The following is a 16176-nucleotide window of genomic DNA, read 5'->3' as shown; positions in this document are numbered from 1 at the left end:
CCGCCGTGATATTGCCGGAATATTGCTAAAAGCGGCGTTAAACCATACTCACTCTCTCACTCTTATTGAGTAACGTAAATTTTGTAAATACCAGGTCTTGAGTATGAACAATCTTTGCATCTAATTTCTGCCTTAATGATGATCATACTTGATGAAACACAGAATAAGACCTGTGACGATCCGGGGTAGAACAGGACTTCAGCAACCCATGCTTGTCGTAAAAGGCGACTATGCTTGTAAGAGGCGACTGACGGGAACGGGTGGTCAGGATCGCTAAATTGGTGGATTGTCTGGTGCAGATTACATTATTTACAGACAGCTGGAATATTGCTAAGCGTGGCGTTGAACAACAAGCATGAAATAAAATAAACACAGAATGGACAGCTTCAAGGTGCATTTGTATCAAATTCAGCTTGACTTTTGTTCAATCAGTCATTACAGCACATTATAAGGGGCCTATAGTTTTTGAAAAAAAATTATTCTGTTTCCTCAAATGCTCGAAAAGTTCTTTCTCGGGTTTTACCCCGCAAAATAATTTGTTTCCTTTATGTTTTAAAAGGTACATTGTGGGTTCAAAAATATGTTTAAATGCTTTTTTGGAATACGTATTGCAAACCTATTCTGTCTCAATTTCGCAGATGAAAATTAATTTGTCGACTCATCATCGATAATCTGTGTCATTCGATCAGGTCTGGGCTTTGGGTCGGCGTTGGTGTCGTGGGTGTACGCCATGTACACGTCCATGTACTTCTCCTGGTATCTCTACTACTTCTTCAACTCCTTCTTCAACCCCCTGCCCTGGTCCACCTGTGGCAACCCCTGGAACACGCCCAGCTGCGTGGAGTCGACGCTGTATGGGCACCAAGGGATGAACACCACAGTGAATGGCACGGTTCCACTGCGAGCTGCCATTAACACGACACAGTCGGGTCACCTGAATGGATCCACCGATGGCGTCAGTGTTGCGAGTGCCACTGAAGAATTCTGGAGGCAGGTTACGCACAATAGTTGAGCCTTGGTGATATCCCGCGCTGCACCAAACGCACTCTCTGATTTTTACAAACAATTTGCATATCTTTCGGCAAAAATACTCAACCAGTTATTTTTGAACTGGTGGTATGCAATATCCACTTAACTTTTAAGATAACAAAATTGTTTGTAAGATAGATTGCGTGGGTAAGGAAATAATCATTTTTTGTCACATAGCAAATCTGGTTTATATACTAGTATAATATTTTGCTATGGGTGGTTAAAAATGATCCACTTATTCGCCTAGGTTGCTAATGTTGTATTCCAACTCTGAATCCCTACTGGCCTGTAACAACTGCAGTTAGCTGTTCCTGATCAAATACGTTTTGTTAAATATTATTGAACATATTCGTTACAGGTTTAAGGCACTGGACATGTCGATATTGAACATATCTGTTACAGGTTTAATGCACTGGACATGTCGATATTGAACATATCTGTTACATATTTAATGCACTGAACATGTTGATATTGAACATATCTGTTACAGGTTTAATGCACTGGACATGTTGATATTGAACATATCTGTTACAGGTTTAATGCACTGGACGTGTCGATATTGAACATATCTGTTACAGGTTTAATGCACTAGACGTGTCGATATTGAACATATCTGTTACAGATTTAATGCACTGGAAATCTCGAATGGTCTCGACCATGCAGGTTCCATTCGGTGGCCATTGTTTGGATGTCTGGTCTTGACCTATGTAGCCATGTATTTCATGCTGCTCAGAGGAATTCGAGTGACGGGGAAGGTACTGTTAAACAATTGATCGGAAATACACCGTATTCATTTTCCATTCATTCTTAACCTTCATTGGTGTTTTTAAGAAAGGATATTTTTCAATACATAATTGACGTTAATTTGAATTCAGTTTATTTGTTAATTAATCACTTTCCTTGAAATGGTTTGCCATAGATTAATGTTTCCAGGATTAGGCTAATGACACCTGATGTAGTAAATGGCTTTCGCATGATTTATTAGAAAGTTGGGAGATGTCGCTTCTAATAGTGATCAAGGGAACTACATGCGGATATGTAGAAAGGAAAATTAGGAAAATGCATCGTTTGGCTCCTGCAGACTTACAGAAACAGATAGTATCACACAAGCCTGCACGTTCTCCAATCAAAATCTCCTAGTGGTGCCAAAGTCACGTACAAAAACATATGGCGATAGGTCATTTCAACATGCTGGCCCATTGCTATGGAACAATCTGCCACAAAATATCAGAGAGACAGAAAATCTGACAATTTCAAAAAGACACTCGACATCTGTCTCTTTAAGAGAGCCTTTGACAAGATCAGTCATGATCCAAGGGCATTTAAGCAGGAGTTAATTGGAAAATGCGATATACAAATTCTTAATTAAATTTAGACCCGTGAAGATTCCGGGGTAGAAAAGGTCTTCAGCAACCCATACTTGCCGTAAAAGGTGACTATGCTTGTCGTAAAAGGCGACTAACGGGCTCGGGTGGTCAGGCTCGCTGACTTGGTTGATGCATGTCATCGATCCCAATTGCGTGGAACGATGCTCATGATATTATTACTGGATTGTCTGGTCCAGACTAGATTATTTAAAGACCGCCGTCATATAGCTGGAATATTGCTGAGTGCGGCGTTAAACAATAAACCAACCAATAATTTAATGTACTTAAAAAAAGCTATATTTCACTTTCAGATTGTGTACGTGACATTTATGTTACCCCTCATCCTGTGTACCGTCATACTCATCCGTGGGTCCTTGTTGCCAGGGGCACTAGACGGACTTCTGTACATGATCAAACCAGACTTTGGAAAGCTGAAAAGTCCCACAGTAGGTTCAGAACTTTATTTTCAACAACGATGGAATAAGTTACTAGTTTCAACATGTTTAGATATGTGAGACGTTTTCAGTGTTCTTTGTTGTTGTTAGTGTCTTGTTGAACCACAAACTTAGCAATGTTACAGATATATCAGGACGTATGTTGTATGCATTGTGCTTCATCTTCTCCACAGATGTGGATCGAGGCCTGTGGTTACGCTCTTCATTCCATGGGGACCAGTAAGGGGATTGCGAATACAGTGTCCAGTCACAACCAGCCAAACAGCAACTGCTACAGGTGAGTATTTAAATAGACCTGTGTGATATTTGTTATATTTGACCCGCACTCGCAATATTTATATCACCGGGTTACCTGGACCAGTATCTGTTGTTTACATAAAGAATATTCTTTGGGATCCTCTCTCTCTCTCTCTCTCTCTCTCTCTCTCTCTCTCTCTCTCTCTCTCTCTCTCTCTCTCTCTCTCTCTCTCTCTCTCCCTCTCTCTCTCTCTCTGTGTGTGTGTGTTGTTTAACGACAACCAAGAGTCACCTAGGATGAACTCCCGATCCACTTAGACGCATCTTACGACGCCTCCACTGGGACCAATTTCTAACCGAAGTCGACACGTCTTTGAGTTGGGTTGAGGGGTCCGATTGCTCAGAGCGGCATAAAACAAGAAACAAAGACACATTCCATTATAGTGTTAGTTTATTTATGTATTTATATATTTGTATATATAAGTTTTAAAATGTCTTAATTTGATATTTTAAGCTGTTGACTACATGTCCAGGTGAACTACAGTGCCGTAGTTACTACTGTCGGAAATTAAGCAGAGTGACAAAAGAGCTGATTCATGTCACAGTATACCGACATCTTTTCACCAGACTGGCTCTGATCGCCTGCGTCGTGGACCCTCTGATCACCATCTTCTGTGGACTGTCTATCTTCACGGTGTTAGGGCACATGGCTTACGTGACCGGGATCGACATGGACGACTTCCAGTCATCAGGTTTGTTTGTGTTAATTATATAGCATTTTGTTTGTTTGTTTTTCTGTTTATCGACGCACTCTAAAATATTCCACCCATGTGACGGTGGTTGGTATATAATGAAATCTGGACTAGACAATCCAGTGATTGATATCGCTGATCATCGATCAGTGCAACTGGATTACAATGACATGCATCAAGGATGTCAGCGAACCTGACCACCCGATCCCGTTATTCGCCTCTTACAACAAGCACGCATGGGTTGTTGAAGATCAATACTAACCCAGATGTTCACGAGACAGCACTTATACTAAAACCTGTTTACATAGTGTATTGAATGTCAGTGTAGGAGGATTACAATATGATAATACAACCAACTCATTCTCTCAACTCGTTTCAGGTCTGAATCTGGCATTCTCAGTGTTACCGGAAGCAGTGACTTATCTCCCTTTGCCCCAGTTGTGGTCGGTGCTGGTCTTTGTGATGATGATGACGTTGGGCCTTGATACAACGGTAAAAAGAACTATTATAAATTATATTGTTTTGGCCCTGATCCATACAGATATACCTTGATACAGAAATATATAAATATAAGAACATTTTCAAGAAAGAGATTACAAAGAAAACAAATCAATTTAGTGAGTGAGTGAGTTAAAATATATCGTCACATCGGCAATATTTCGGTCATTTTGTGACGAGGCAAAATTATACAGTAATAACATATAGAGTTAGATTTACTAAATCCTGTCATCGAAGGACAGTACAATAACTAGATTATCGAATATGTTATTTAGAACTAGTTTGAGACCATGTAAAAGTATAAGATATCATTTAACAGCACAATACAGAAATGGGCTATAGATCGCCAGTAACCAAACTGCGCAACCATACTAGGGACGGTGGGACTTCTGCTTCCTGCTCCGTGCCCTAGCATGATTTATACCATCACTCCAGTTGTTGGCGATTGCACGCAATGTTAGTCATCAATCTAAAATGCGATTTAAAACGGTGGTAAACATAAATATTCTTTGAATGACTTGAGCTTACATTCCCCCTCAGGGAAATGAATATAAAATAGAAGTAAATGAATAATGATAAATTATTTAGCTGCTGGCAGGGAACAGGAAACAGTGAACAGGGAACAATCTATATATTTATATATTTGTTGCGTATTTACAGTTATGAAACGGTCAGTTGTCGAGGTTCTTGTTGTTTCACAGATGCCGAGTTTGGAGATACTGTCGGAGACACTTTCTGACCAGTTCCCTAAGCTGACCAGACACCGGTGGCTGCTTCTCCTTCTCGTCTTTATTCCCTCTTTCCTTCTGACTCTCCCGTACACTACACAGGTATTCCTATTCACTCGTCACTTATAATAAGGCCATGATAATGCGCATAATGTATATGAGCTATTTTTAGCACAACCCATTAAGGGTGATCACCCACATGACATGACATCTTCAGCAGCAAACGTGTAAAGCCAATTTGATCATACCAACAGCAAATTTCGATTCTCATGAAATTTATTGCCACAGTGGTTCGGATAATCTATGCATTTTTAAAGTTCTTTAAGAAGTCGGTCTTTTTCATAAACCGTGAATATTGTTTAAATAACATGCGACTAGCGTAGTTGACATTTCTTTAAAAAATATGTTATATATTTATCTATCCAATGTGTTTATATTCCTATTTACCTTACTGTTGTCGCTTTGTGGCTGTTAAACGGAGCATCAAATTTGGACTCGCTCGCCCACTTCTAAACCAGTCCATGTTAAGTACATATGTGTATGAAGTGTGTGTTCTCTCATTACCACAAATCTCGAAGGGTTACCCACATTACATAGTATCTTGTGCAACAAATGCGTATGGGCAACTTGTATCATCTTTTACCAACGTTGAATTTTGTTAGTGTATTGTTACATAATAACCAATTACGTTTAATTAATTAAACAAAAGTGACAACACCTTTCTATAATGCTAAGTAGACGAGTCTGTTGTACAATTCTGACATATAATATGCAATTCTTAATCCCTATCAAATAGTGATGACACCAGGTGAGCGTATTCTGTCTAGCCGGTGGCACCCGCCGCACACACATGCAAAGGCACTTCAAGTCTTCACACGGGAATTGCATCGGACATTTTGGTCACGGATGCGTCAGATTTCGAAATGTTCTCCAAATGTCTTGAATGAAACATTTTAAAAGCTTTACCAAGGCCTTGAATTGTAACCCTGATCAAACGTTTGTAACTTAATCTCTTATTCAGCTGAAATATATCTTGCGTGTACACATGACTACCTTCATCTTCAACGTTCTCCATTGGTATCGTGTATACGTTCTCCTCGCAGGGTGGTATCTATCTCTTGACCCTCGTAGACTGGTACTCCGCTGTCCCTCCCGTGATGTTGTTTGGGGTGGTGGAGTGTCTGGTACTGGCCTGGGTGGTTGGTAAGACCTCCTTGAAATCAATCACTAATTTTTCCAGAAATGATAGATGAAAAGAGTTTCGTAAAATTCATATTTCAAAACACATTTCAAAACACATTTCAAAACTTCAAGAATGTCATTAAAGGAAGCAATGGTGCGATACCGATAGGCTGGCAGACCTAAAGTAACACGTGACCAAAATATGTTACAGAGGACATCAGCGGCATAACTACTATATGTTTATAATAAAACAAACGTCTGCCAAATCTTGCACCTTTATGTAACTGATGGTATCTGAAACAGAAAAGAAACAACAACCTAATGACGACACCTGTCACCCGGCACACTCGTTGAATCCATGTGCACATTGTCGTGTCTATAACATTGTCTACGTCTTCGTTACAGGTGTGATCAGACTTGACATGTGCACAGTGGAGATGTATGGTAAAACAATTCCCAGATGGTTGACGTTCCTCATAAAGTACATCACTCCTGGCCTGCTGATGGTGAGGCGTTACAACTATTTCCTTCTTGACCGAGTGTCATGACTTTCCAATAATAACCCACCTTAGAGATTCCTGATTGTGAATGGTCAGTTGAAGGTTCCTCCAATACGATCAGTGTCTATGATGTCACAAAGAAAACACATTACATCATCAGATTAGTTGCTTGACAACAATGTCGTTCCACGTTCAAGTAACTCCTTTCCCATCTTGGTGTTTCCCAATGCTGACTGGTCAGTAGAAATATGACGTCGCCTGGACCCATTACGATTGTGTTACACAATTACTGTTCTTGACGTCACAAGTGAAAACATTAGGCCATCAGAACAGTAGGTTGACAACAAAATGGGAGTTCAAATGTAACGTTGCGACTATATGTCTTCATTGAATTGACCTTGTAGAGATAACATGTGTACGTTTTTTCTTTCTTATCCTATACAGAAATTACAAGCATGTTGTTAGATGTTACATCAGAGATCTAAGACAAACAAAGAGGGCACCCAAATAGATTTTATTACAATTCCTAAAATGAGTGAGTGAGTGAGTATGGATTTACGCTGCTTTAAGCAATATTCCAGCAATATCACGGCGGGGGACAGCAGAAATGGGCTTCACACATCGTACCCATGTCAGTCCTGAAATTAAACCAACAATTGGTTTCACCTACTTAGGTTTTCAGTCCAGATTTGAGAAGCCCATTCTACGATTGAACATTCTCGTAATCCACATGACCAATTGTTGAAAGGTGAGGATCATCCATGTCTATCCCTTGTGATGACACAAGACATGCATTTTGTACTTGACTGTGTTGTGTTTTACAACACAGGGGCTAAATATGTCAACGCAACATCACTTACGGATCTTTTAACCGCTGCAAACATTCATGCAGATACATGATATTTCAAAGCAATTTGAATGAGAGTGTAAATTGCTGTGCCCTCGTAGGGTATTGTCCATTGAGAGTGTTCCACGCCTTTTCAGTTATGTTTGTGCTTACCTATCATGCTAGTGTATTTGTCCGTTTTAATCTATGGTCATTCTTGCCAAAAATCGCCAGCAGTTAGAGGGATGATATGTACCGTGCAGGTGGAAGAGTGACTGTACGTCCCCACGGTCTCTGGTACGACAGCATTACTTTAGTTGCTGGCGATATATGATTAATTATGGTGTCTTAAGTTACAGTATACAGTGTCATATTAGGTGTGCAGACAAATATCCTGTTAACCTAATATGACACAGTTTACGACAACTAAAGATACCACAACGAATTTATTATGCCGACGAGTTTACACTACTTTTATCATGTCAAAGTCAAAACTTGACACTAACAATCGTTGACGTTACGGGTCAAAGGGAGACTACTCTTCAAACCTTAGAGACCAAACGGTGTTGACATTTAACTATACTTCTTTATAAATAATGTCCTTGCACGTTACAGTTAATGATTTAAAAGCACAAAGCTGTGTAGAATTTTCATGGGAAATTTGTGAGATGGGTGTTGGAAACAAGAGTGCTGTTACTGACGGTATGCGGTCTCAAAGGGGGTTAGTAGTTCTTCTCTCTGATTGGTCAAACTCACTCTGTGGCATAATACAGTCCATTATCTTTATTGTATCATCGTGCAATAGATGTATACATATTGCTCGTCAACAAGTTAATGTAGAGAATAACTTTTGCGAGGAACTACAACCTTCACGAACGACAATCTCTGAATCATTTAGCTCGTTCGCGAAATATCCCATCTTGTTCGGCATTTATTGAAGTTTATGTGATGGGCTGTGCTTGTGAGAATAGTATAAAGGACTTATTAAAAAATCGTTTCCAGACTATACTAGTATACGCCTTCTACGTGTACCGTCCTCCAAAATATGGTGACTACTTCTATCCTGAATGGGCAACTGTGAATGGCTGGCTTATGTCTGTAGCCATAGTTCTACCGACCCCAGGTTGGATGGTCTACTCTGTTTGGAAGTCAGATGGGACATCAGTCAAGCAGGTAACATTTTCAAGTTACCGCACCCCCCCCCCCCCCCCCCCCTCTGTATCCGCCCATTTAAAGTACTGAAGGAATCTGTTCTATATTTCGACTATTTCGACTATATGTCCAGTTGTATACTATTAAAAAGAACATCTCGGGTAAGACTTGGTCTTGAGCAACCCATGCTTGTAGTAAGAGGCGACTAACGGGATCGGGTGGTCAGGCTCGCTGATTTGGTTGATGCATGTCATCGTATCCCGATTGCATGGATCGATGCTCATGTTGTCAATCACTGGATTGTCTGGTCCAGACTTGATTATTTACAGACCGCCGTCATATAGCTAGAATATTTTTGAGTGCAGCGTTAAACAACAAACTCCCTTTGTTTTGTATTTTGTATTTTGTGGCTGAATGCTGATTTTGCGATGTTCAATGTCTTCTAATGTTTAATGTTACACCCTCCAAAACAACGAATACCTTATATGTGAGAAAGTTCAATACTTGAACTATACTTGCAATAAAATCATGCATGCACATATTGAATTACGAACTTTTTGTTTACCAACTTTTATCCAGAGATTGGCCAGAGCATTCATTCCACAAGACAACAAAGATGATCTAGCAATGGACGACAGAGAGCAAGAAACCCTGACGCAGGCGTTATAGACAATATTAACTGTACTAAAAGAGTGTCATGCCTCTCTCGCTCAACGAGCAGAGTTACAACACTCAAGGCCTTAGTAACGCTTTCAAAAAGCTGTGTATGATATAGTCGGAATCGTACAATGGACTATTCTTTCTTCTATTTGCATTTTGCGTGGATTTTGGGAACGTTTTAATATGTAGTATTTTCCTTCTATCCACATATGGGATCCTGGTTCAGAATATGCAGATTGGTTTCTTAAAGGGGAAGTGTACACGCAAAAATCACTTTCTTTCTTTTTCTAAACAAAACGCAATTTTAGAATTAGTTAGTATCTGTGTTTGAAAATATAAACTTATTTTTTTCACAGTAAAAGTAGGAAGCTCACAATAGTGTGAAAATGCTATGCCGTTATGAGGCCTTCGTTTTTCGAGCTAAACAGGCCAGAGTTATCCCCCTTAGATTATGACGTAATTGGTGCCAATTCAACTGGGTCCCTGTCTATTCTCAACGCAAAAGATATCAAGTACCAGTTTGCGGTAAAACAACATGGCCTACGACACACTCCGGCGCAGTGGTGACTCAGCATAACACTATGCTGGCTGGCATCTGAGACGCTAGAATCACACACCTGTACCTACACCACGTGAAGCGGCTCTAACAAAGCATGATGACGTCATAATGTTTATCAATTGGCACCAATGACGTCATATTGCAAGGGGCATAAGCCATGTAGTTTTTGTTCTGGAAATAGAACACTTGGTAAATGTGAAAAATATAAATCGTTTTAATGCAAAAAATATGTTAATTAATTGTGATATTTTTATATTTTTGTCTATGACACTACTAGGTTAACACTTTTAATGTGGAAAAAGTACACGAAAAATAGGTTCATTTCCTGGGAACTTGCCCTTTAACACAAGGGAAGTTTCTGAGTACGTGATGAAGCCGTGATTTTGTCCCATAATGTAGCTGTGATTTTGTCACGTGATGAAGCTGTGATTTTTTTCACGTGATGAAGGTGTGATTTTGTCACATGATAATGCTGTAGTGTTTGAAGGAGCTGTAATATTGTAAATATGATAAAGCTGTAATTTTGCTGACATGACGAAGCTGTAATATTGCTGATACGATGAAGCTGTAATATTGTAAATATGATAAAGCTGTAATTTTGCTGACATGACGAAGCTGAAATATTGCTGATACGATGAAACCGTAATATTGTTTATATGATAAAGCTGTAATTTTGCTGACATGATGAAGCTGAAATACTAATATTGCTGATATGTTGAAGCTGTAATATTGTAATTATGATAATGCTATAATTTTGTCACATGATGAAGCTGTGATTTTGTCACATGATTAAGCTGTGATTTTGTCACATGATTAAGCTGTGATTTTGTCACATGATTAAGCTGTGATTTTTGTCACATGATGTAACTGTAATTTTGTCACGACGAAGCTGTAATATTGTAAATATGATAACGCTCTAATTTTGATGACATGACGAAGCTTTAATATCGCTGATACAATGAAGGTCTAAAATATATTGCTGTGATTTTGCTGACAGGATGAGGCTCTAATATTGTAAATATATTGCTGTGAATGATTTGGTCTTATGACACCCTCTCAGGAGGACAATGATTTTATGCCAATTCAACCCCCCTCGAGGACACAGCCAGAAACAATCTAGGTTAATAAATGATACAACCATTTCGTAAAAAATATCTATGTACATCAACATTTATCAATTAATTCTATTTCTTTTAAAAAACCTATGATTAAAAAAGAACTTAGATCAATAAAAAGAATCCTTTATGGATGAAACTTTGAAATATTGATCCCTTGTAATGGCAAAATCAATTTAGTCAAGCAGTATGTGCTTGACTGATTCTCTCATCAAAAGGGATACAAAACGGAGGATCTTCACCTTTCAATAGATATGTGTGTGTATATCTTGAATGTCAATACGACATTGTCGTAAAATAACCTCTTCAAATCTGGACTGACAACCCATGCAGGTGTAACCGACAGTTGGCTTAATTTGATGTAATCTATTGATACCTACTTGGGTGTCCCACTTCTTGTGCATAAGATCTCAGATGTAACATCTGGTCACAGGTTTATAATCACTGTATGGAATTAGAAGTGACGTCTCAGATTTGTTGAGAGCTGCTTTAGAAGCCATTGTTTTGCCTTTTATGCCCACATGACTGGGCAATCAACAAAAGATGATGTCGTATTGGCCAGTTGAAAGATCATTTTAAAGTTTTAAAATACCTAAAATATTTTTTTTTGTGATTTATAAACAAGATAAAGAATAAGAAAAGATGATAAATTGTTTATATGTTTAAAAAAAAATTATACTAAGGCTGTGAGGATAGCATTGGCGTCCGCTGTAAAAATAGAGTGAGTGAGTTGGGTTTAACGCCACTTTTAGCAGTATTCCAGTTATACCATGGCGTGTCAGCTTAATGTGGGAGGAAAGCCCGAAGTGATGCAAGTCTCAGACGTTTACCACTTCGGTGAAACCTACGAGCACGGGTATGGTGATGACAAACCTAGAAACATAATCGGGGCGAACCGGGATTCAATCACAATCATAGGTTTCTGGCGTGCCCAAGGGAGGCAACTCTGCACAGCGAATCGCAGCGCCTTAGACGACCAGGCCACCCGTGCCCCCTGTAAAAATAGAGCGTCCTTGGATCCATCAGTAATGATTGAACGGTGAGGGTCGTATTTATTTCTAAATTGCAACTATTCCTGTTGATATACCAGTTGATTAGTTTCAAATTTTATAAAACGTGTGAGGGAAATGTCTACTTCTGGCCTCACCAACTGCCAGGGAGAAGACAAAAGTCGGCAAGGAGAGATAATATCTAAATCTATATCAGCAGTAATAACATAAAATTCCAAGTGAGGGAGCTTTGGTTTTCTCTGAAACGGTTCTTCATATAGGGGATGAAAAACGGAGTTATAGGCAGGATATGAAGGGTTTGAGTGTAATTTAGTGATATATTGAAGAGATAACTTAATACCGCGTTGTTTCAAAGAGGGTTCATCAACCTTGACATAGAGGCTGTCAACAGGAAAAGCACCAAGGTACATTCTAAGTCCTTGATGGTGGATTACATCTAGCTTTTGTAAGCTCCAGCATACACAATGGAGCCATAGTCCAACTTAGAGCGGATTAATGATCTGTATAAGTGAAGGAGAGTTGTCTGATCCCCTCCCCACTTAGAATCTGAGACGACTTTCAACAAATATAGGGCCTTCAGGCATTTTGTCTTTAAATATTTAATATGTGGCAAAAAATGTCAATTGGTGGTCGAAGATCAAACCCAAACAAAAATTTGGCTTCTTTATTGGAGTGCCATCTGAAAAGAGCTCTGGGTCTGTATGGGGTTTATATTTCCGACAGAAATGTATACAATTTGTCTTTGTCTGTGAAAAGTTGTATCCATTCTCAAGACACCATTTATGAATTTTATGAAGACACAACTGGAATTGTCTTTCAATGGTACGCATATTTTTACCACGACATGAAATATTAACGTCATCCACAAACAATGATCCATCAATTGAGTCATTTAATACTTTAAATAAACTATTTATTTTTAAACTAAACAATGTTACACAAAATACCGCCCTGTGGAACCTCCTGGGCCTAGATTTTCGAAACGATCGTAGCTAAGATAAATCTTAACAACTTACGTTCAAAGATAAGATATCTTAAGGTTAAGATAAGATAGATTTTCGAAACTATCGTAAACCTGTCGCAGATCGTTCAGAGTTACGATACCTGTCGTAACTCTGACAGAGAACTCATTTGTGTTAGAGATTGAAAAAGCGGGGTGTTTCCCAGTGACGTCACGGGGATTCCCCAGCTGCATATGCGTTCAGCATTTAACATGCGTGTTCAAGTCTGATGTTAAGTGATGTACACTGTATGTTTATGTCAAAAGTCAAGTTTATATTAGTGTAAACACCAACATTATACGTGGAAACACTCAAAACAAAAATTGTTCAGGAAGCAGCGCACCCACAAGCAAGTTTATATGACAATCTAAGCTTGTTAAGTTTGTTTTGTTACTTATGTATCCAATATATTTCACGAATAAACCAAGGACTTAAATACAATATCAAGCTATAAGTATTTAGATGATGAAATTATTTTTTTATCTATCTAGATCCATAATTATTTTCAAAATTTAAAAGTGACACTAATTTTCGTTCGCAAAGAGAGATAATTTAGGAATGTCAAGTTATGTTGTCTCATGGAACACGCCACAAGTTAACGTGAACATACATATAATGTAGTCATTTTCTATCCTTTTAAATTAAGTAGAGCTAATAAACTGATTTGTCTGATTTCATTTAAATCTGGCTGAGGAGCGAAATACTTTGTAATGTGTCAAATCTATTCCAGAACGTAGTTCAATGATGTTTGGCTTGTCTGACAGAATTGCTGAGGATCATTTACTAGTATTTGTCCGTTGACCCTATACGTTACAACGATTTTATTGTCTGAATGGTCTCAACGATATCTATATTTTTTTAAAACATAAAACGGGAAGATGTAGACTTAAATATTAAAAAGACCAAAATATTTTAAAACCGGTTTATTGAATGCAAAGATTATTGTGTTGAAAATGTGTATTTTATGTTGATCAGTAAATTTCATTCAATAAACTTTTTTCCTGCGAACATATATTTGAATGTGAATTTTGGACAATGTGCAATCTATGCTACATTTTGACGAGAACCAGAACGAGCATGGGAACTCATTTTTTATTTGATTTGTCGATACAAAAATCTGTGCTTAACTTTTGCTGTCAAAATTTCAGTAAATTGTTATATTTATTAGGGAATACATCTATATGCCGTTAATCACCTGTTTTTAAAGAATGCAATTGTTCAACAGACAGTTTTTAATCACTTTTTATCAAATATTTGTCTTTCAAGAGGATATAGATAACGTACATGTAGGTATTGAATTTAAAACGAAACAAATTACAATTACTTTTGCAAGAAAAATATTAGATATTGTATACAAATATTTGATCACATGTATTTCCTCGTTAAGTCAATAAATACTACACTGTATAGTCAAAATTCAATTATTAAAACCACCCGCCCCACACGATTTTAGATGTAAAAACTTATGCGAAACCTTTATGGTTGTTTTTACACATATAGATTGATATAATTTTATAAAATGCGAAAATAAAGACTAAAGCATTGACCCAAATGCGACTCAGAAAATATAACAGCGGAACTCTGCGCTTTATGAAAACTGTATCATTGAGCAAGGTGTCCCGGGCGAATACAAAGGGAAACCACTCTCAACTAGAGTTTGAACTAAGATTAGCTCCCCCTAAACTATCAATAAGGTCACGGTCATTACTGTAGCCTGCCGATACCTTCCGTTTTTATCCTTCCCAAATTATCGAAAAGGTATGTTGTTTCACACTTCTTCAGCATGGACTCTGATAGAAAAGTAATGTAAGCTATCGACTCCACAGTTATGTGTATCGCTGTCGCGATTAAGAACATTTTTGACGTGAAATCCTTGATGCGTTCTTCGTGTTTTCGAAGTTTCAATTTGAATCACTCAGTTTTACAAAATGAAATGTCAATGTTTGAACGTAAAGCGGACTAATTGTTTGGCAAAATATCTATGGAAAAGTATGCCGCCATCTTGGACAAATAAACTTACGACAGGTATAGGGCTATCTTAGATTTACGACAAACTTAGAGCTACGATAGTTTCGAAAATAGGCTACGATAACCTACGATTTCCTTACGATAACTTTACGATAATCTTAGGGCTAAGATCGTTTCGAAAATCTAGGCCCTGATTCTGATTATAGTAATTAGACAGGGTTGATCCAACACGAATTTGAAATTGTCTGTCTGTTAAAAACTGCGCTACAAATTGAGGCAAGCAGCCTCTTAAACCAAAGTCATGTAAATCTTTTAAAATATTATGCTTCAAAGTGGTATCATAAGCTTTTTCAAGATTAAAAAAAGATAGATACAACATGCTGTTTATTTACAAAAGCTTTTTTAATAAATGATTCTAAACGAACCAAATGGTCAATTGGTCTTTGGTTTTTACGATAAACGCATTCTAAAGACCAAACTAATCGATTGTTGATCGGAGAACAATTGAATTGAGTCATGAACATCCAGCCAAAGGTCTTGTTGCAATTTGTCAGTACTGATGGCCTGAAACAATAGCCAATTGGCCTTGGAAATATTCCATCGTGTTTTAGGTGGATCACCGGTGGGATTAATAGCTGTAATTACTGTCGGAAAATGGTCACTGCCACAAAGGTCATCATGAACTGACCATTCAAATTCATTGTATATATTAAAATCTGTGATTGACAGATATAATGCAGAGTATGTTAAGGTTGCAGGATGGAAATAAGTGTTCGAGCCATCGTTGAATATGCATAAATTACTATTTGAAATGAAATCTTCAAGAAGTTTCCCTTTATTGTTGGTAACGGAACTTCCCCATAGAGGGTTATTTCCATTAAGATCACCCATGATGATATAGGTCTCAGGGAGCTGCTCAAATAAATCCTGAAGATTTGAAGATGGAGAAATTTACAAGGAACTTTATTTGTAAAGTGAGACGAACAGCAACAGCCCAGTGGCTGCAGTTTAGAGGAACAGGGTGGTTGATAATGCCCAGTGGCTTTAGCACCGGTTGTGAAAAAGAATGATAAGAAATATTCTGATGCATTTCAAATTTATCATTTTGTTTAAGATATGAGTCTTGTAAATTAAAGC

General features: G+C 38.1%; 2 protein-coding genes across 2 annotated transcripts; both read left to right on the top strand.

Annotated features, from left to right (window-relative positions):
* The first annotated feature begins 730 nt into the window (after positions 1-730).
* On the top strand, positions 731-3863 carry LOC124124869 (sodium- and chloride-dependent creatine transporter 1-like). The gene is made up of 5 exons (XM_048380783.1): positions 731-990; positions 1652-1784; positions 2708-2842; positions 3025-3128; positions 3716-3863. The coding sequence occupies exons 1-5, from the start codon at positions 731-733 to the stop codon at positions 3861-3863; spliced, it is 780 nt and encodes a 259-aa protein (XP_048236740.1).
* A 2001-nt stretch (positions 3864-5864) lies between these two features.
* On the top strand, positions 5865-9406 carry LOC125372003 (sodium- and chloride-dependent glycine transporter 1-like). The gene is made up of 4 exons (XM_048380782.1): positions 5865-5874; positions 6654-6754; positions 8577-8747; positions 9306-9406. The coding sequence occupies exons 1-4, from the start codon at positions 5865-5867 to the stop codon at positions 9393-9395; spliced, it is 372 nt and encodes a 123-aa protein (XP_048236739.1). The 3' UTR covers positions 9396-9406.
* The last annotated feature ends 6770 nt before the right edge of the window (positions 9407-16176 follow it).

This window comes from Haliotis rufescens, unplaced genomic scaffold, assembly GCF_023055435.1.
Source record: "Haliotis rufescens isolate VD_foot unplaced genomic scaffold, xgHalRufe1.0.p SCAF_33, whole genome shotgun sequence".
NCBI lineage: Eukaryota > Metazoa > Mollusca > Gastropoda > Lepetellida > Haliotidae > Haliotis > Haliotis rufescens.
Note: the sequence above shows the minus strand (reverse complement) of the source record. Positions and strands in the feature narration are given on the sequence as shown.

Coding starts and splice junctions, on each gene's coding strand:
- LOC125372003 (XM_048380782.1), top strand. Junction 6,755..8,576: donor TCACTCCTGGCCTGCTGATG/GTGAGGCGTTAC, acceptor AATCGTTTCCAG/ACTATACTAGTATACGCCTT. Junction 8,748..9,305: donor ATGGGACATCAGTCAAGCAG/GTAACATTTTCA, acceptor ACTTTTATCCAG/AGATTGGCCAGAGCATTCAT.
- LOC124124869 (XM_048380783.1), top strand. CDS start 731: ATGTACACGTCCATGTACTTCTCCTGGTATCTCTACTACTTCTTCAAC. Junction 2,843..3,024: donor GAAAGCTGAAAAGTCCCACA/GTAGGTTCAGAA, acceptor TCTTCTCCACAG/ATGTGGATCGAGGCCTGTGG. Junction 3,129..3,715: donor CCAAACAGCAACTGCTACAG/GTGAGTATTTAA, acceptor TCTTTTCACCAG/ACTGGCTCTGATCGCCTGCG.